The sequence below is a fragment of the Ixodes scapularis genome, unplaced genomic scaffold, assembly GCF_016920785.2.
Source record: "Ixodes scapularis isolate PalLabHiFi unplaced genomic scaffold, ASM1692078v2 PGA_scaffold11__112_contigs__length_91849675, whole genome shotgun sequence".
NCBI classification, from domain to species: Eukaryota; Metazoa; Arthropoda; class Arachnida; order Ixodida; family Ixodidae; genus Ixodes; species Ixodes scapularis.
The window spans coordinates 57,320,219-57,341,122 of NW_024609837.1; the positions used below are offsets into that span (position 1 = coordinate 57,320,219).

The 20,904-nt window shown below is 47.4% G+C and overlaps 1 protein-coding gene across 26 annotated transcripts in view; it reads right to left on the reverse strand.

Moving 5' to 3' along the window:
* LOC8023646 (protein tramtrack, beta isoform) overlaps window positions 1–20,904 on the reverse strand; it is a 217,870-nt gene that overhangs the window by 123,591 nt on the left and 73,375 nt on the right. For 2 of the 26 annotated variants that reach the window (XM_029966482.4, XM_040505248.2), the window contains one exon: window positions 648–8,057. The exons of 20 other annotated variants lie outside the window; for them this stretch is intronic. In XM_029966482.4, the coding sequence (XP_029822342.1) occupies window positions 7,699–8,057 (359 nt within the window). In that variant the 3' untranslated portion in view covers window positions 648–7,698. Of the gene's footprint in view, window positions 1–647; window positions 8,058–9,024; window positions 9,045–9,250; window positions 14,881–18,588; window positions 18,626–20,904 lie in introns of those variants that run through there. 4 more of the 26 variants (XM_029966473.4, XM_040505246.2, XM_040505263.2 and 1 more) reach the window with 3 other exon arrangements.

The following is a 20,904-nucleotide window of genomic DNA, read 5'->3' on the forward strand; positions in this document are numbered from 1 at the left end:
GAAAGCAAGTAATGCAGAGCATGGCAGCACCGATCGTTTGTCAACAGACACTTCCTCTAAGAAATGCTTTCGTGGAATGAAGCAAGGACTGCAGCAGTACCTGAGGCGTGTCAAACTCAGAGGACAGTGCCCGTGCAACAAAACACGGACGTCATCGCATCATCACAGCCTGGTTCGCCACTGGTATTCCGCTGCAGGCTACCCCTACCACGGGGCATGAAGTAATGCCAAAGTGGAATCAAAGTCAGTGTTGCGGTGGCCATGTCTGCAGCGCTATGCTTCAATTCAAGTGTAAGCAAAGCAGAAGCTACAAGAGCTAGCTACGGGCTTTCGGCGTCCCTGTCTAGCGTGCGGGTCTGTTCGGGGCAACGTGCTTCTGCTTGTAGCTTTGGCTTAGCTCGCACATAGAGCGAAACAAGCTATAAAACCTAAATCGGTTTTGACTAACCACAAACAAGATTTTGTCGAGCAGAGTTCTGTTGGAGCCGTAACAGAAACTGGCAAAATTTTCCAAAACAAACTCGCGAAGCAAAGAAATACAGCACCGCAAATGCCGCCGAGCGTTTGAGAGATGCCTGGTGGATTCCCACCATGAATGGCAGAACAAAAGTGACTAAAGTGAGATTCAAGCAATCTGGCAACAAAGCTTCGACTACACCTCTTTATTGTACTTTTGTTCATTTTTTTTTGTGTAATTGGTTCAGAAACCTTTTTACAAAGAAGCACTCCGAGCAAGAAAATAAAAAAAAAAACAGTCCAACCGACGAGACAGAAAAGAGTGAGGACCTTACAAACCCAAAAAAGAAACACCCATAGAAATGCACACTTGTTCGTTTCGACCGTTCCACCGAGGCCTGCAAATTGGCACATGCAAGGGACACTTAGACACCGCTAGACATGCACGTCAAACTCTGATACGCAAACCGCAATGACCGAAGGGTCAAGAAAGCTCAAACCGTATCTACATTGCTTGGCCACGGCTTTTTGCTGTCGTGCTGGCCAGGCCACATAGAAGGGGCCGAGTGAACGAATCTTCGCTGGTAGAGATGCATTCTCAATGTCACACTGGCAAAGCAGCACCGCAGCAAAGGGCCGTCGCCAAGCGGGACACACTCGCAAAGTCACCGAACACCAATGGCCCTCAAAAGAACACCGAGCTCCGCAACATACGGAGACACTAAAATTCTATACATCACCGCCGTGCATTTTGATCTTTGTGTGGAAAGGCAACAAAAAGAATAGTAAAAGGCAAGAAAACAAGAAGAAAACAAATGGCTTACAGACAATGCGGAGAAATGCTTTCGTCTCCACGATCCAGAACGATTGTAAGCTGGCAACACAAAAAAGACTGCACTAATAAAAACTTGTTCTGGAAGACGCGGGAAACTGGGGCAGATAAAGTTTCACAAATGCTCGGTTGAAACTGCCCTCGTGAGGAAACAAAAAAGAGTAACAAAGTTGCGGCAATCGACTTCGAAGCCGACCTAGAAGGGCGAGAAAATGCATAGTTCCCGACAGAATATAGAAGGCTCAATCTGCGAGTTTTTCGAAGCACAGGAGACTGGGGTTTGACAGCTAGCACCTTCGGGGAAGACAACACGCTTTGTCTGGGCCGCACGTTCAGGAACACGTATCAAGCACGGCGGCGGAACACGGTCTAGTCCTTCGACACATTCAAGAGGAATGCCTCTCCACACAGGCATAGGACAACTCTACGGGTCACAACAAACCGGGACAAACTCACGACAACTCTTCTATGACGCAGCCTCCCCTCAAACTTCGAGACGCACCTGTTTCAAACGTTAATCGTGCGCAGTTCAATCATTGCAGCATACTATGGACCGTCACTACATATGCACAAACGTGGCAAAGACGCTTCATTGAGCACTGTTGCTTTCAGGACGCTCCAGAGGACGTCCGCGATATAACACTGACAGTTCCATGGACCACGCGACGGATCAGTCTTTGCTTCGGCTTTCTACGCGATCTCGGGCGCTACGCTGAACTGAGTCCCAGGGAGTCAACTCGTCTGGCCAGGGGACTTGGATGCAGATGCAACAAAATTGTGCGAGGTTGCATAGCTAAGCATGTTACATCTCTCGAAACCGATAAAAAAAAAAAATTCAAAAAGGAAGTTGCTGCATGCTGCTCAGTTTCTGAATTTGAGTGTGTTTGCCTACGACGATAGGTGCCACGGACGGACGGCGGAAAACAGCCAGTTCATACGCTTGCATTTGTCGTCTGCTCCCTTCCCTATATGCGGTTGATCCCAGACAACTGTCGGAAACTGATGCCTTTTAAAGTTTTTTGGCACAAAGTCCCCAGGACTTCCTTCGAGCTTCTTCACGAGATGACTTGGCAAGCAAGCTCCTTCCCAGCAAAACGTCACTGCATGTGAGCAAGTGCGTCCGCCGTCGTCCTGTACCAAGAGGAGAGCCGACATTTGTAGTAATTTCAACCCCGCTTCATCGAGTCAGTCCATGACGAAGCGATCGAAGAAACGGAACGAAGCTAGAGTATTTTACGAAAGAGTAACTGCATTCAAAGAGCGTGCACTGGAGTAAATTGACGCTGCAAATGCTACCAGTTTGAACCACAATGCTGGATCACAAAGCAGGGACCCACCAAGCCATAAAACAAACTTTAAAGCGAGTAGCCGATGTATGCCTATGTGAAACTGCACGTGGTTGGGACTCAAAGAAAACCAAGCTCAAAACCTAACCAGACGTACGCAAACTATACTCCGAGCGCGACAATGTTGCGTTCGAAGGAACAAAAAAGGAACGGAAGACATTTCTGAACGTAAGCAACCGTGTCGTTAGCCTTGAAAACGAGCGTTGCGTTACCGGAAAACAATGTAAGAAGCTGACCTGCAAAACGTTTTCCAGTAGAGCTGAAAACTTCACCCCTTCTCTCTTTTCATGATTCGCAAAAGCGACACTCGTTAAGCACTCAAAGGAGAGTCTGTGGATTTTGCCAACATGTCCCAGACAACAATGTCGCAGTGCTCGATTTTGTACGTTGCCTGGACGCAAGTGCTGCATCAGTGGTCAGGAGGGACTCGGGTCTTTGCTGACTGGACGCAAGCTCGCGCCGAACACCGACATTGCACTCGTGCCCAATCTGTGCCCTACTATCCAGCACCGTGCCCTCGTTATCTGGGAGGCACCAATTCGACATTCGTCCGTGGCCACAAGGAAAGGGTGAGTCCATCTCTCCAGACCTTCGCAAGTACAGGTCTCCCCTTAACCACATAAAAAGTGCAAGCTGAAACGAAGAATAAATGCTAGATATAACGTAGGTTTGTTTTACGACGAACCAGAGACAACAATAATAATCGTGTAAAAATGTCTTTTTTTTTTTTTTTTTTTTTTTTAAATGCTTTTTGGGGTATAGCCTTTCGGCATTCTAGGACCTCCCCTGTCAGAAACGACCTTTGCCCAGTCCCAAAAACGCGGCACCAGGAGTGCTTCGGATAAATAAGAGGGGAGAACGCTGGCCGCCCCGCCGAAAACCTCTGCAGGGCAGCCACGTGGGAAGGTAAAACAAAAACACCCTGTGCGCTCGCAAATAAGTTAAAAAGGGAAAACCTCCGATAATATAAACGCATCCTCTACCTAAATACTAGCCTCTACAAACTTGTAAAACAACTGAACACAGCGGAATATAGGAACGCTGAGGACGTACGACCGGTACCCTGACACCGTAAAAAACCAAAAGACAAAAAAACACTGAACACTCTCTGCTTAACTAGCAAAATACTACTAAATGTATATTTGTGTGCGTGCACGCATTCACCGAAGCGTGAACGCAGATAAATAAAGAGAACGACTCCCGAAAGCACCCTGTGTTCACCCGACCCTGTCTGCGACGATCGGAAAAACTTGTTCGCATTTTCGTCAAGGCGTCAAAATAGCAGACGACCGAAGCCTAGGTGGCGGAGGTCCGCACAGACTTCTCGTTCTGCGTCGGAATCACTGCTCCACCTCCACCCCGGAAACAAGCTCCATTCACAGAACAAAGTGACGAAGAGAAAGATATGAATCCAACGCCTTTCTTCTTCAGGTTTCGTCAGGTGCATAAATGCACTGCCGTTAGGAAGGTGCGCGTCTGCAACTCCCGTTGCACTGACTCCGGCTTCCAGTTTCAACGACTCTTCGGTCGCCGCGCCGCGACGTGCAACGCCAAACTGGTTCATCTGCGGCCAGACAACAGCCATAGCCCAGTCGTCCAAAAAGACGACCTCTAGCTTGCAAGGAACTTCCGAGTTTGTCTCCAATGCAGAAGGCCATCCATACACAAGCAGACGACCCGCCAATGTAGTAAATGTTGCAGCGGCTTCCCTTCTTCGGACGAAACGACTACAACGTTGTAGGCTTTAAAATTGGTGACCAAGAATGACTCCACCGCCCATGAGGCCAGGAGAGACATCAGACGTGTTCAGGTCAAAAACGACTCTGGAACCGGTTCGCCTGCATCCAGGATTCTTCTCTCTTTTTGTCAAAAAGAGGGCGCGACAGGTCGCATTGATGCAGTGCACGCCGGCAGAGCGCCCTCTCCCATGAGCCTTTAAATATCAAACAGAACAATAATGGGCCAAAACTATTCCACAAAAAGCTAAGCCAAAGGAAGCTACAAAGGCCAGGTTACAAAACTGCCAGGATTACAAAACCCGCGATTAAATCGACGCAAGGACCACTGACCCGCCACCTCCTTGCCCCCTGGTACGAACGGCACTGGCACAAACGAGTCACTGAATACGCCCAAGTACCGCCTCTTACGGCATCCTGCGAGTGTAAAGACAATAGACCTATTGCTACATTACCGGAGCATCAAAGAGAATGCAGGGATCGGTGTTCCACGCGCCGCATGTGCTGGCGTCAGCGGTAGTAACTTTTCTAAAACAAATGGCATCTTGCACGCGTGTTTGTCAACGCTTTATTGTGGTTATTTACTTTGAATCTTTTATACGGGGAAGGCGTGCGCGTGTGGTGTGTGGAACACCAATTCCTGCGTTCTCCTTGATGCTTGGGTAATATAGCAACATGTCTATTGAGCCTTCTGGTAAGCGGATGTTGGTCATGTTGGTGCCGTGGTGCCAGCACGAAAATACCAAAGAATGTATATGCGCAGGAAACCTAGACAGTCGATTAATAACGACCATCCTGAAGGTTATAGCCATTGACGTCGTGCTGCAGTTGTCAGGCGAAAGGTGGAAGGTTCAGTGCTCTGGTAACCTTCAGTGGCTCTAGCACCGACCAGGTGACAGTAAGGCTGTGAAGAGACGGACGCACTGGGCGCTTCCACACAAATGCTCGATTGCGAGCAAGCGGAAAAGAGAAAGTAAAACGATAACTACTAGAGCTGTTGTGACAAAAAAACATACGAAACTGAGAATTCCCAGAATTCCGCCGGAATTAGCAGACGGGAGTAAGCGGGGAGACGGCCTCTCTATAGTTCACTTACATCAGTCAAAAGACGGAAATCTCCGATCGTGTCTTTTCACAATGTACTCATTTAGAGTACACACTATCTGTGATCAAGAAGTCCCTTCCCAAAAGTACTTTTGAGCACCAAGTTCCGAGAAACAATGCACCATTCTTGCAGCTTTCGCCTAGCTACCCAAACATTTGTTCACTTGTCCTGGCTAACAAACATTAAGTGGCAATTCGCTCAAAAGGGGACCCAAACTTATTTCCCTAGCAATTTGTTTTAACACCTCTCGCACCAACTTTCCTCAGCAAAATGGCGTAGTACAGTATTTTTTTTTTCTTTTTTTTTAACTGTACTTTACAAAGCTTTATTGGCGTCCAGTTCAGAGGTGTAGATTTAGACACCCAATTCTCCTACCTTGAACAAACTATTCAAAAGCATAACAAATTTTAAAATAAACTTTAGGACAAGCCAATAATAGTTAAGCAGTTAATGCTATTGAAACCAGCGTAAAAGAACGCTGAAAAATTTTGTGAACACCTCTCTGCAACTAGTGAGACAGCTCGATCACCGGTTGTCTGCATCGCTATCAAAATTATTGACACATTCAGTTTGTTAGTTTTCCTGTGGTCCCATTTACGCGTCAGTGCATGGGCACATCTTGTTTGGTGCAAACATTTGCACTGGGGTTTGTCTATTTGATTCTGTAGATGTAGCCACACGACTGCTTGAGCCGATAGGATTAATAAATAAAAGATACAGCAAGCTGAGCTATGCTTGTACCAGCAGGTCGTCACAAGTATGAAGTAAGACGAGTCAGAGCCTCAAGATCAAATGGGGTTTTAAAATCTCCACACCTCTTTCCTCCCGGCATCATCAAATCCCCTTCATTTTCACATCTAATGCATATCAAGATGCTGACTGAAGTGTTCCTCTCGGGAAGTCTCGAAAATCCACAACTAAAATCAGCTAGTATCATGGCCTAGTAACGTGATTAGCTAGAAACGTAATCTCTTCACTAAATTTAGGTCCCCTTAAGAGTTCTTTTCACACTTACGCGACAAAAGAGAACATTTGCCCCGACAAACTTACAAAGAATAAAAGGCACAAAATAGGACAGCCAAAGAACAAAAACTCAGCGATATTTAGAAGAAATAAAAAGTTACGCCAAAAGGATCATTTGTTGCGTCGGTACCTGATTTTGCATTCACATAATTGTTTCAATCGCCGCATGCACCCTACCATTACAAATTCAAAGCGCGACGCGCTGCTTTCGTTTTAAAAAAAGGACAAGCCGTCCGAGTCATAGAAGCGTGGAAGCACTGCTTTCATTTTAGAAAAAGGGCAGAGTAAAGCTAGAGAAAGCCCAACGACACATTACCGCGACAAACAAACGATCGTAGAAGCGCCCAACGAGGCCCTCTCTCCCCCCACTAAGAGAGCAGGCCGGCAAGCTTAAAAGCGCACAAAAAAGCAAGGACGCGACGGCGACTAGCGGTCGTAACACGATCAAGAAAGTCGCGGATCGCCAATCGCAGTCACGACAGATGCCGTCCAATCTTGCGGGCGGCTTGTCGAGCATAAATGCGAGTCCAGTTCGGAAATCGAGGACCACCCCCGCAGCAAACGACCCTACGGTCACCGACAGCCTTGGAAGTGCAGGACGTGGATTGCGATCGGTTCCTCGGCATTTCTCGTCGGCCGTGTTCTCATTGCCTGCGGGGCGACAACAAGATGCTCGAGTTGCCACGTCCTGCGCTTCTTTAAGCCGGTTCACACGTGCCTCTCAGCACAGAGTTACCGCTGCATCGTGCGCTTAAGAAAGGCAAGGTCACACGCGTTGGACTACTAACACAGCGCCGGTGTGGTGTATGTATGACCAACAAATTTGTAATCGAGAGCAGAAAATAAAGGAAATAAGCGTGTGCCTCTTAACCTGCACCGCCAATCAATATAACTGGTACCGATTAAGAAACAAAACTAATTGGGTTTAATACGACCAAAAAAAATTTCCTAGAAAAGCCTATCAAAAAAAAGGGGCGACGAAACCACCAGATTGGGAGCAAACTTAGTTTGTTCAAAAAAAAATTATGCGTAATAAAATTCTGTCTTTCTTGAACCCTGCCTCGCACGTATGAACGGGCCTTTAAGCTGTCCGCAACCGTAGTGCAACAGAGAAGCTCAGCCGCACCGCCGCTGCTACGGAAAGTTCTCGGCCGCACGGAGCCGAGGCAAGTCCGAAGCGGATCCGAAGCCGCCTTTCCCCTAGGACTTGTTGGCGGCGTCCGAGGGCAGTGGGAAGCGGTACTTGCGGTACTTGAAGTCCACCACGCGTAGGTTGTGGATGGTCTGCAGGTGGGTCTTGAGGTTGCCCGGCCAGTTGAAGAGCTTGCCGCACACGTCGCACTGGAAGCGCCGGTTGAAGGGCTTGTGCATGAGCATGTGCCGCCGCATGCTGTGCTTGGTCGAGTACGTCTTGAGACAGATGGGGCAGGTGTTGTCCGCGCGGGCCAACAGGGCCGACCCCTCCGCTGTCGAGCCCAGGGGTGGCTGCAGCTGCTGCAGGTACGAGTTGTACTTGCTCAGGAAGTCGTCCACGCTGCTCAGCTGCTCGCTCGTGCCTCCTGGGAGGGGGGGGGGGGAAGGGGAGGGGGGGGAAGAGGAGGGGGTTAGACCTTCCTCGCATCTTCAGAGACTCGTTTATTGACGATGGAAAGGACGATACAGAAATCAGTCAATGTGAATGTCGTGGGAAAGGTACCAGAGGGGGAAACCCACAAGGCACAAAGGCAAGAAGTTTGGGAAGCGAGCGAGTCGGCGACAGTTACGGCCCGTTCACACTTGCAGGGTCACGTTTGGCAGAATGCTGATACAGCACTGAAAGAGCGCAGTCATCGCTGCGCCGTACGTGTAAACAGGCTTTTAGATGCGCTGGCCTACACCCGAGACCGGAGCGAAAGTAGCAGTGCCACAGGCAACGATACGTACACGACGCAGCGAAGCAACGAACGACGAACCGTCGAGCATGCTCTGCACTGCCCACAGCTCGGCAGTCTTTTTCACTTTGATCCGAAAATGAAGCAAAGACTACGAACTGTGGAATCTGCATGTCATCGCGTCAAAAGCTTTGAGTCGGCATTTGCAATTCTCGCTTCATACCTTCCCTAAAGACACAAGTGCCACAATTAACGTATATCGGGCAGGTCCATTAGAAAAGGAAGGAGCCGTTTTTAAGAATACCTAATGACGATGCCTTAAGAATCGGTTGTATTGACACTGGCTTCTTTCCAACATCCCCAAAAAATAGCAGAAAAATTAATTTCAACAGAAGGCAACACACATCGAAGCAAGCACTCTGAGAACAATGCACTAAGACAGTCCCGCATAAGAACAGACGCGATGCACTTCATCGTTGCTATGCTAAAAGCAATACTGTTTGTTTTGCCGCAACAGTAACCGTCACTTCGTCAAAGGCAATTGTAGAAAGACAAATGTATCCGCGACTTTGCAACAGCGAAGCAGCTTTAGATTTCGACGTCTAAAACGCCACGCCATTGGGTTTGCAGGTCGAGACTTGCGGTTGCCTTCCCAATTTCTTCTCTTATGTCAACCTGAAAAAGAAAACAAAAGTCTTTGGCAGATGCACGAAGAATGACAAAAAAATTACTCGAGACGATCGAAGTGGCCCTCACCTTTTCCCCGTAAAAAGCAAAGCTACAGAGAACGAGACAGAAAGTGCCGACTTGCCAGACTGCCTGGGACATGCCACAGGAAGGGGCACCAACATCATGGACCAATCACAACACCATGACACCCGTCCTTTTCTTGCTATTTATTGCGCACAACTACAGAAAAGGAGAAAGTTGTAAAAAAAATCTAAGAAGAAATAAAAGCGACACAAAAATTTGATTCTGCCACAGTCGGGTTCAAAACCTCCCACAGCACTCTCCAAAAAGACTAGTCCATCGTTCTTAAAATGAGAAACAAGTGCGAGATGTCCCAAACAAAGAAAAAAAAAAAAAGACACGTCACACCTCCGTGCGCAGATCTTGTCACAACGTCGCCGGCGTTAGACGCCGTACTGTGTAGCCAAAAACACTGGCACAGTGTGAACTCCGTGATCGATGATTTGTGACCTACTACAAAGGCTGGCCATTGGATCGCAAACAGCCTTTTAGACGTCGGCGGCATCTTCTGAAACGAATAACTCAAAGTTTTACTTTCTCACTAGCAGTGAAAGCTAACGGTAACGGGGGACGGTGCAGCTAACACCACATACACAGGATGCCGAGGCCCGTTACTAAAGCACTTCGGCATGTTATACATTACACTGGTTTGCGTTTGACGCGGGCTTTGTTTGTTTTGCCGCGTTTCACATCACAGCTCGAAAGGCGCTGCCGTCGTTTTGCACAACCACATGCCAGACACAGTTACCGGGACTTGCGCTTTTCAACTACTTAGTCCGTCGCAGGTTAAGAAAAGCAGAGACACAAGCTCCTCCTGCAAAGCCCTCCGCTCACCATGATTAGTCGTTTCTTCCCCTCCATTCCCCTACTCTCCAGTGGCACTCGCTCTGCTAAAGTGGACAGAGAAGGGCTTTCTTCGGGGGGGGCTATCTTGCTTTTCTGAACCTGCAACAGGCTATAACCCAGGCGGCAGACTGTCACTATCTTGAATAAGGGGTGACGGAAGATCCTAACAAGACAGCAATATTGATACGAAAGCTTGGCTTGCTATACTCCGCTCATCTTTAGGCTAGCAGGGCGGCACACATGACAAGCACGAGCTAACTTGAGCTTTCTGCTATGGAATGTGCTCGTGTAGTGTGAGCACTTGTTCCATGAAGCGTTTCAAAGCCGCTGTCTTGCGCCTGTAACCTGCGCTGCCCTGTAAGCTTGGGAGTATAGTGTGAAGACTCAACGAAAATGTAGTATACAAACAAAAAGCAATGCAGCTCTAAGCATGTATAGATTTACATATTGAAAAAAATCTTGCTCAATTACGTTACTAGCGGTATGTATCACATTGTCCTCATATGACCAAAATAATGTTAGAAAATTTGGAATAAACTAGCTGTTTTCACAATTGCTACTAAAATAAAAAAAACACTTTCTTTCTTTTTTTTTTTTTTAAGCGGTTACACGGTGGTCTTCAAGTACAAGCTACGTTTTGAACATACGGACAACACTTCCCCACATTCCAACACTCGGAGGCTAAGCTTACGCACACTTGCACATTAGAACACACAACGAGGCCTCTAAGGCCCTGCAGAAAAAAAAAAAGACACTGGGTGTTACAAGCACAGTGCAGACCGCGTTTCTTGCAACAGACACTTCTGGGAGATACCCAGGTAACGACCACCGGTATGCACGACTACCACAGCAGAACACACGCCCCCCATACTTTGTTTCGCTACAACTTTGCAAAGAACAAATGCTACGGCCTCCTCGAGCCAATCAGAGCGACCGAGACAAAACACGTAACAACCCTTACCGAAGGTACGCGGGCAAGCAGCTACTCCTCTTTTATCCGGACCCACTTTTATGCAAGCCAGGAGTCCCCTTTGCACCCCTAAAAGATTAGCCTGCCACTCCTAATTCATACAAAAGTGACTTTCCCTTTTCTCCCGCCCGTGGCTTCGACAGCATCGCATGCTTTCCAGCCAGTGGCTTCGGCAGCACAGCGCGGAACCAACAAGATAAAGTACAGCCACGCACCTCCCTTCGGCGCACAGATCGGCTCACCAAGACCGCATCCTTTGCCGTCTGCAGAGTTGCGTTGAGACAAAGAGTAGTACAGGCAGCTTTTCACAGCGACTAAAACAGCGCTACGTCACGACACAGGTCACTAGGTGACCAGAACTCACTGGAGGCCAAGCCTCAGAACCACAATCTAACACCAGACAAGAAACACTCTCCTTTTTTTTTTATTGATTTTTGTTTGTTTTTTGGAGGCTGTTTTACGACAGCTTTCCACCTACTATGCTGCAGCGTGGAATTCCCGCTTCAAGCGAGGAACTTGATTGCAAAGATGACGATGCGGAAAGACCGCCCGCGACGGCGCATCTGCCGTGTCCGGTCGAATAAGGCCGCAGAGGACCCCCTCGAAAGCACAGACGTTTCCAAGCGGGATGCTAGCAACACGTTCCAGAAAGCACCGGCACACATGGTCTCTCTTTACGGTTTCTGCATCTGAACAAGACAGCAGCGCTCAATACCGACGAGTCTGACAAGATTCTGTCATCAAAAGCAACTTTCTCATTTGTAACAGCATACCGACTGAGTAAATTTTACAATGTCTGTAGTGCACCACTAACTGCACACTTACTCTTGAAAGTTTGGACCCAGCGGCATGTTAATATTCCAAGGTAATGACATTCGTTGCTGCATTCCTCGAACTAGGAAGCTGCTAAAATGACTCTCCTTTCTTTCCTCAATCCGACAGTTTTTCGAACAACCCAAAACATACATTTTTGGAATAACCAGACATGCTATTTATTAAATAGCTATTGAGAAAACGACAAATGAAGCTAATGCCAAAACCAACATTATAATTTTTGTGCGCTCTCCAGTGGGGTGGCGTCCCACATGGTATAACTTGCAAGTTGAGCAGGCAGTCTAAAAAAAGCACACCACTTAGCACTTTCTTTTTTTTTCAGCATTCATTTTACATCCTCAAACTTGTAACTCGTCGGACCAAATTAAAAATTTCAATAACTTTATGAAAACAAATTATTGTGGCCGCTAATTGGGGTTACCAGTTTGGGCGACCTTTGGCATTTTGTCGGAGTCTTTGGCTTTAATGACTTCTTGGCTACCGGCTACATATATGAAAGAAAAAAGAAACGGTGTGAAGCGTGCACTGTGGAGACTCAAATTACCAGACCTCGACACTAAGGACCTCGTTGCGCCAATGCTCTGGAACGTGACTACACCCAACCTAACGTCGGCAACACCCGGCTCTCTTCGAGGCATTCAAGGACGGGACATTAGCAGAGCATGCCTCGCTGCCCCCCTAGCACGCAGCTTGGCTGCAAATCCCCGAAGGCGGCTCCAAAAACCTCCTCCACAAATAGTTCTGTGCATCTTAAAAATGGAGAGAAACGGCTCACTCTTCAGAAAATATACTTGCACCGATACGTGGCGGCGCGTACACCCTTCCTCGATTAAACGCGCGTCGAGAGAACCAGCTCGCTCGTGTAGGTCTGTGATCAAGTGATGCGAGCTGGTCGGACGCAAGAGAGAAATAACCAGCTTTCACGGCAGCTGTGCTTCCAGAGCAGTTGATTCTTAAAGGCAAGCAACACAAACACAAAAATAAAGAAAGCTGTGAATCTCGGTGGAAAGTTTACAACACAGATATGCGACTCTAATGTGTGATAAGGTGCAGTCGAAAGCAAGCACCCAGAAAAGGCAAGCGAAGCATTACCGATGAGATTCCCAGCTGAACACTCGTTGCTTTACGATTCAGTTGACCGCCAAGAATTAACGCTTGCCTGCCAAAACCATCCAACAAAAGATAGCATTACGGTTTGTTCTTCGAAATACGGGCACAAGAATTTTGCGAGCAAAAGTGCAGAAACTGCCAACAGATTTCTGGCTTCCAAGCTCATAGCAGCCGAGTCTAACCCAGTATGAAAATGAGTATAACCCAAGGTTAGAAGTCTTTCTGTAGATATAAACAGGAGAGGGGTCTATAGTTATATAAAGCAATAAAAAATAACTCGTATAAACGCGTCAAGACTGCCCAAATCACCGGGGTGCGATAAAGGTATTTCACTGATCACACAAAACCTAGGCAAAGGAAGTAGATAATACTATATACCAAGTGATCCTTGGTAGAGCAATATGGATGCGTCAGGAACCACATTTGGTCAGCAAATGTAAATCGCCAAAACCTTTTTTTTTTTTTTCTTTTTAAAGGTTGTGGAGGGTGACATGCTTGCAGAACCCACGACACTGCAGTGTTTGACCTCGATCTACTTTTGTCGCCGCAGCAGTCATAGCCATAGGCCCACTCAGTAGGCTGCATGATGTTTAGATTTCTGCATTTTAAAGTCGATACAAATCGGTCTTTGACCGTAAAGAGACCAATAAGGCACGGGTGCTACACCCCCGCACGCGCGGCCATTCAGCAAGTCGGACAAGCTTCGCGTCCCAACCCAAGCGCGAGCACGGCCCGACTACTCAGCGGAAACGCGACGGATATTCCGCCCTTTTAAACATCACACCCTCGAACGATCACTTTTGTTGATCTTTCCTCACTTTTCTCCTCTTTGACTTCAAAACGTCCGGCTGCGTACAATATTCACTGCTCAGCAATATTACGCAAAACCAGGGTTTATTATTTTTTTTTTCTTTTTTTAAGTATGCTTCCGCGGAATTTTTGTTACCACAAGATGGGGATGGAGACACCGATCCAGCCTGGGTCGCTATCCCAATCCCTGCCACGATTCTTGATCGGCTCCTCGTCGTTCAGCAAGACCGATCGGTCGCAAGCGAGCGAATCCGACGAGGTCGAGAACAGCTCGGCGAGGCCGAGCGCAGCACCCTAAGCCTAGGAAGCGCAGATGCCACGGCAAAGAGCGCTGAACGGACCTACCGTGCAAGCTTGCGCGGAGACATCCTCGCGTGGGACTTCCGCAAACAGTTGCTGGCGTCCTTCGCCGACCCCGCGGACTACCCGCCGCGCTCGGCGCGTCGCAAGACGTCCAAAGAGGCCATTAAACGACCGCGTACCCCTCGCACCAGCCACGACTCCACGGTGTCGGTGCTGAAAGCCGCCGACGGAAAGAATTCAGCAACCATCAAACCGCCCTGCGTCGACGGACTGCGCCCGCTTCATCCTTACGTAGTCTCCTACACTAATGCGTTCGAATTTTTGCGAGTAAACGGAGATGATTTTTTTCTTTTAAATTTAAGAGATTTTGTACTCAGACCTTGTAAGCAACAAACAAAAAAAAATTGGTCCAGGACTTCCCAAAAAACGTAGTCAGCAAACGGAATGAACGCTACTTGTCGTGAGCTTCTCTCGAGTCGCTCCAGGCGGCGCTAGCTGCCTGAAGGAGTAGTAGCGACGGCGATGCGGAGAACCCGGTCGGAGCGAGCATCGATTGTTGCATCACAGATGTCCAGTGTGGTTCGGAGGAAGACGTGGCCAGGGCGGTTAGGGTGTCTTGGTTGCGGGCGGCGGCTGCCTTGTTCCCGCGGCTGGACGGGACGTTGTGTATTTTCCTCTTGTGAGCGTAAACGTTGTTGCGCCACAGGAAGGATTTGTTGCAGATGTCGCAGCGGTAGCGCTTGCGCTGCGGCGTATGCATGGTCAGATGGCCGTCATAGTTGCTCTTGTTGGAGAAAGTCTTGTGGCAGATGGGACACTCCAGATCGACCGGTTGGCCGCGCTTGCCCAGCAACGGGGGCCGACCACGTCGTCTGGGAGCAGCCACATCTAAAAATGGTGCGACAAAAAGAAAAAAAAAGAACGCACTTTATTCCAAGGATTAGACTGTCCAAAGATGACACACTAACGATCGACAATATTACAGTAGCTGTAACAGATTTAATCACCACATCAATGTATGCCAGCATAAGCTATAATCATTGACCAAAACACACTGGATAATATAAAAGGAAATAGTACAAATGTTTTCGATTTGGCCCATTCTTCATTCTGCCCCCCAAAAAAGACTGCAGCAGATAGCCCCCAACTGAATGAATACTAATCCCAACAATCCCAGGCACATTTCTGCCCTGCGTTATTTAAAAAAAAAAAAAAAAAAAAATTATTTACTTTGCATTTCAGTACTGGCTGGCATACTCATGTACCTGTAGATGAACCCACTTTTATTATTATGGTCTGATGCTTTTCACAAGTGGTAGCTGCACAGAACAGCAGTCATAAAATGATACTCGTAAACATTTATTTACTCTCAAAACTCTGACTGACTGATTTATTTTCATCCTGTCAGTGAAATGATGTTGCTCAGATACTAACTAATGATCCTCAAGTCTGGCCACAACTTGCAACCAAGCCCCAAGGTTTGCAAACTTTATTGCAAACATCTTAGTTAACCAGGTAAACGAGACTTCCATATGTGAGATTTGCTACAAATACAAAGCACAAATTGCATTAGTGAAATTCCAGTCAAGCATGGCAACAGGAGTTAAATGCAGATTTATGCACCAACGTCAACACTGTCAAATGTTTATTCGTCCAGCATACAGCTTCAGTTCAGGAATGTGTTCGACAGACCGCAACACCACCTCCAGACACACTCAATGATGGTTCACCATTGTAAGCTCGTTCGAAGGGTCCAGAGAAAGGTGCACATTTCAAAATTAACAAACAACTGCAAAGACACAAAAAGCACAAACATTGCAAGTGATATCACAGCTTAAGAATAAGCGTACACAGAGATCCAAGCCACATGGGCTAGCACAGACACAGGTCTACAGGACTAATGCACCACCGAGCGTATGCACATCACATCCACCAGCACACTGCCCCCAATCGTAGGAACTTGTCCGACAGTATCAGCACCACAGGACACTCAAGATGCACGCCTCCGTGCATGGTGCTTCGTCAGCCCTCTCGAGCAAAGAACTTCAAGCACATACACTAAACAATGATGGCAGAACAAATGCGCAAGGTCTCGCCGGACACGACAGAAATCGCACAACGAACCACTTTTCTTAGCAATATGCGCAGACGACTAGAGGCTGGGAATTTTAGTAGATGTGATTTTGCTGACACTACACAACTAATTCATACATACAATTTTGTGCAATATTTTATTCATCCTCAATATGGCTCCTCACTCGGGCAATATAAAAAAAGGGGAAAATCTGCAACCGCGTGTTCAGTTTCGGAGTATGCACTTTCAAAGATCTGGACAAACAGTCAAACCGAAATAGGAGTTGAGTGCTTCCTGGAATGAAGACGATGGAAAAATCAGGCAGGTGCAAAAGGCCTGATGAGACAGTCTAAGTTACAGAAATGAGAAGTGAGATCTAAAAAAAGTATGCTTCTGAAAAAAGGTCAGCAAAGTCGAACTTAACCAAACACGCCGAAATAAAGAAACAAACTTTGTGCACTGCAAGTTGCACCGTCGGAAGGACATTACAAGAACACGAAGGGGCTCCGCTTCCGCTAGCACGACCAGTCGCAGCAACGAAAGATGGAAGTTAAAACCGACGCCCACAACTCTGGGATGAGGCACAGTGTTTTGGCTATGATTTGAGGACCCAAGGCCAAGCTTGACGAACGCATCCCCACACATGCGGTGGCACGTAACGGAACCTGGTCATATTTTTTGCACAAAATAAATAACGGTGTGTCTAGAGTACCATCCGGCGGCATTCCACTCGCGCCAAGTGCCGTCCGAAAGTGTTAACTAAGCACAAGTCACGCTTATTCTAACATGTGTTCGATCAGTTGCTCGCCGACAATTTGTTTTAACTTAAAGCGCAAGCGAGATAAATGCTACAGGAGTAAGCAGCATGCTTTCTTATGTATGTTTATGCCTGTGCGATGCAGGAGCGCATTTTCTCAAGTTTGCTGAAAGGGCAAAGCAACCTCTTAAAAATACAAAAAAAAAATTATTGTTTTTTTTAAGGCACACATACTGAATTTAGATATTTGTGAAATTCAGTTATATTTTTTTTATATAGCCAAGCATGCTAACCATTGTGCTATTGAAACGAGTCAGGAATCATTCTTTAATCTTCAGACATTATTTGTTATGAAAAAATGTTTAGGGAATCTGACTAGACACATAATTATCAAATTTAGCACAAAAAAAGTACAGTGAAAGTATACTAAATTTGGCAACAAAGTGCCAAAAGCAAGACATTATTCACTAAAGGACGGTACTTGCTCGGTAGGACGGCTCTTGAATGTGAATTCAAAGCATTGTCAGTACTTGAACGCTTCGCAAGAGCACCGTCGGACGGCACTCCAGACACTGCGAATAAATAAACCGTGTATCGCATTCACAACCTGCCCAAATGGAGCTATAGCAGATTGGATTGATAAAGAATTTATCGTTACTTTATTAAAGAGCGTAAGGCGATTGCCGGACGTTTTCGATGCAGCGGAGGCCGCGAATATGCGGAAACAAATAGGGTCTCCTGCCAATAGCAGATGCCATCTTCTTATCTAAAAGTTTGCAAAATTACTTCCCGACTTAGTCGGATAAAGTTCCAAACTTTCACATCCCGCATCAACTGCTGGAGCTACGTTCAAGTGACGACCGAATGTTTCCCAACACGTAGTGAATTTATGCGGCACAAAAAGACACTTTCTGTTTTGCTCATACACATATTACAACGCTGGAAAAAGTCGATTCCGGATTCGCTTCGAATTTCTCGAGAGAGAAAACTCGGGCCGGAGTCAGTCGGCAGTTCCAATCGACTTTGAACGCCACAATGCGACAGTGACAAAAATCATAGTCGGCGACAGGATAAGAACGGCAGAGACGTCCGTCGGCCGTGCCGCCTCCGGCGCGGGTTCACTGCTTTCGACGACGCTTCGCCGTCTCATGGTTCACGCCCTCTACGCGACTATCCAGCTCTCCAAATCTTATCGCCCGGGCAAAAAATGCAGTCACTAGGCTGTGGATGCACGTGCAGCATACAGTATTCTGCACAAGAGGCCGGGTCACTGTGCGTGCTCGGAACACATTGCACAGCCCGGCAGACGAAGACGGCAGCGCACACGTGATTCCAGGAATGGTCCACAGGACTCGTCTGCACGGTGTCCGGGACGCGTCTCCGACCGGTGTGTTTAGCAAGGTCAAGCTAAAGAGCGACCTGTGGCAGAAGGGGAGTTTGCCACATCCACCGCCGCGATGCTGCCACAATTGTGCCGGCGACCGCGTGGCACTTTTTGGGACGTGGTAAACAGACCAGTCGGAGACGCGTTGCAGGTACCGTATCGGCGCCCCGCCGTGCTCAGGCGAGCCGCAGGTGGGCGGAGTGTGCTGAACGGCAGTGACGCATCAGGCCGTGCTTCCACTTGAAGGCCTTCTTGCAGAAGAAGCAGCGGTAGGCAGTCCGGTCCTTGTCGTGCAGTACCATGTGGCGCTTCATGATGAAGTAGTTGCACAGCACCTTGCCGCACACGGGGCACGCACACGCGCTGAACTTCTCCTCTCCGCTCTGCGTAGACGACTCAGACGGGGACAGCGCCCACTCTGGAAGAAATAGAAAACGAAATAAGGCGGGCGCACTTAGAAAACGTAAGGTCCGTGTTGCCATACCCTTGGAGTACAGCGACACTGGCTTACAAGTATCGAATCCACGGGAAAATTTATGGGGGGGCGATAAATTCATAGGTTCTATAAAAAAAAAACGTTGCACCTCCCCCCCCCCCCCCCCATTTCAAAGGCAATGTTTTTAATAGAAAAAAATTACATATACAAGCTTTTTTTTTTTAGGAAGAAAATTTTGGTTTTGGTTAAATGGCAAACATAAGGTCAGCAATATCTATCTGGGGAATGCATCGTCTGTGACGTCACGTTCGTTCATAACATCCGATTTCCCTGCAGACATAACCCCCTCCCCGGCAGCCTCACCCATAAATTCGCCCATTTCCGAATTGTACCGGTGTGCAATTGTGTATCACTACTGCGCGATGCACGTTAAAAAGACTCCAGAATCGCAGTCGTACTACACTGGCTACACTTCTCATCTACGGTGTAAACCGGAGTCGCCATACCTCAAAGGCAGATCGTCCTAACGCTTTAGACGAGAAATCTAGCCAATGGAGTACGACTGCTAGATAACGTGCACCACGCAGTAGCGATACACGTCTGCACACCAGTACGACGCTCGTCCAGATCAATACAAGCAGGGGTGGGTTCTCTGCGAGCAACAGAATGGGGGGTCACACAAAGCACGACCTGTTATCTAAAATTCATCTGAAATCGCAAGAAACGCTCTTCCGTTGCTGAAAACAAACGGTAAAACGGTCTGCAACAAAGCAAACCGACCATGCCCGGGCTTCCGGGTAGCGTAACCAAAGCTCGAGAACAGGCATTTTTGAATCGTAACTACTGCCAACTGCACCCGCCCTGCGCTAGGCGACAGGGTGCCGGTGGCATTGCATGGCCTATTTAGTCTCTCTAGGCTTCCCTAGAACCTACCCAGCAGAGCGCCAAAAAAGTATCCGGCACAAACTGCCATTGGACTCGACTGCCACGTAGTGCAGTAACTTGTCATTCCTAGCCATAACGCTAAAAAAGGAACACAAACGGCAAGGTCCTACTATTGTACCAAGGAAGCTATAAATAATGCAAAACTCTCCAATCGGAATCTTTGCCTAATCAAGCTCGGAATCTTCGCCTAATCAAGCTCTATAACCGAAAGAACAAAGACACGTTCGCGGGCTGGGAGATCGGATCTTGGATGATGCGTCAACATCGGCCCTTTAACATTTGCAATTACCGCAACGGGGCTTCAGGACAGCAGCCTAATCTAGGCTGGCTAAAACGGCCGAGACACCCCAATGCATTACGCTTTCATGCTCCGGCTCTAATTAAAACAAACATTGAAAAACATTTGCTCTCAGAGTACGTGATGAAATCTTTGGCCATTAGGCTGTTCTAGATCCGAAGTGGGCACATCCGAAGTTTTGCTAACACCTTCACGCGGGAAAATTACTCGAATCCTGCTGCTTACCCAACTTTTTACGTGGCACCCACAACAAACGGCATTGACCTCCGAGCATGACATTAAGTTCCTCTCTCTACGGCAATCCATCGGTTGCCAGCCACTACCGGTGATGTAAAGTGTCAAAAATGAAAGGAAGAGAGTTTAATGCCCTTATGGTAACTTTGAGACAGTTTCGACAGTATTGGAGGTTACTAGGAAATGTTTCAGAAATGCTCTACTACCCAGCTACATGCCAGTGAAAGGGCTCATCATCGCATTTAAGAGCTTCAAAACAAATCTGCCCCACCATCCTCTGGGCCTCTTTTTCCCAATTATAAAATGGGTGGAACCGTGAGAGGTGGGTCACTACTAAAGCCCACCCGCACACGTCGGCTTTGAAAGAGATAACTTCCATAAATGACAGCATATGCTCTTTGTGAACTTTCTAGACATTTAACTGTGGCCAACGTCTGCAGAAGAATTCGGTAGCTGGAGTCACCAAAATATGTACTTTCACTGATATCTAGGCTGTCGTCCGACTCAAGATCATCATTTGATTTTACATCATCGTCAGTTTCTACAGTGGTACAAACTCCAACCAATTTTTTTTAAAGTCCGTATCAATTTCCCAAAGTTTCAAGGAAACAGAGACAGACATGCCCTTTGATTCATGGTTATTCAGAGCCCAGCCATAGTAAAGACCAACAGCAGAATTCAAAACCATCGTTCAGTTTAAACCAGCCCCAAATGTTACACAAAATAACACAACTAAAAATACTCTGCAAAAAAAAAAAAGAAAAAACAGTCAAATAATATGTTA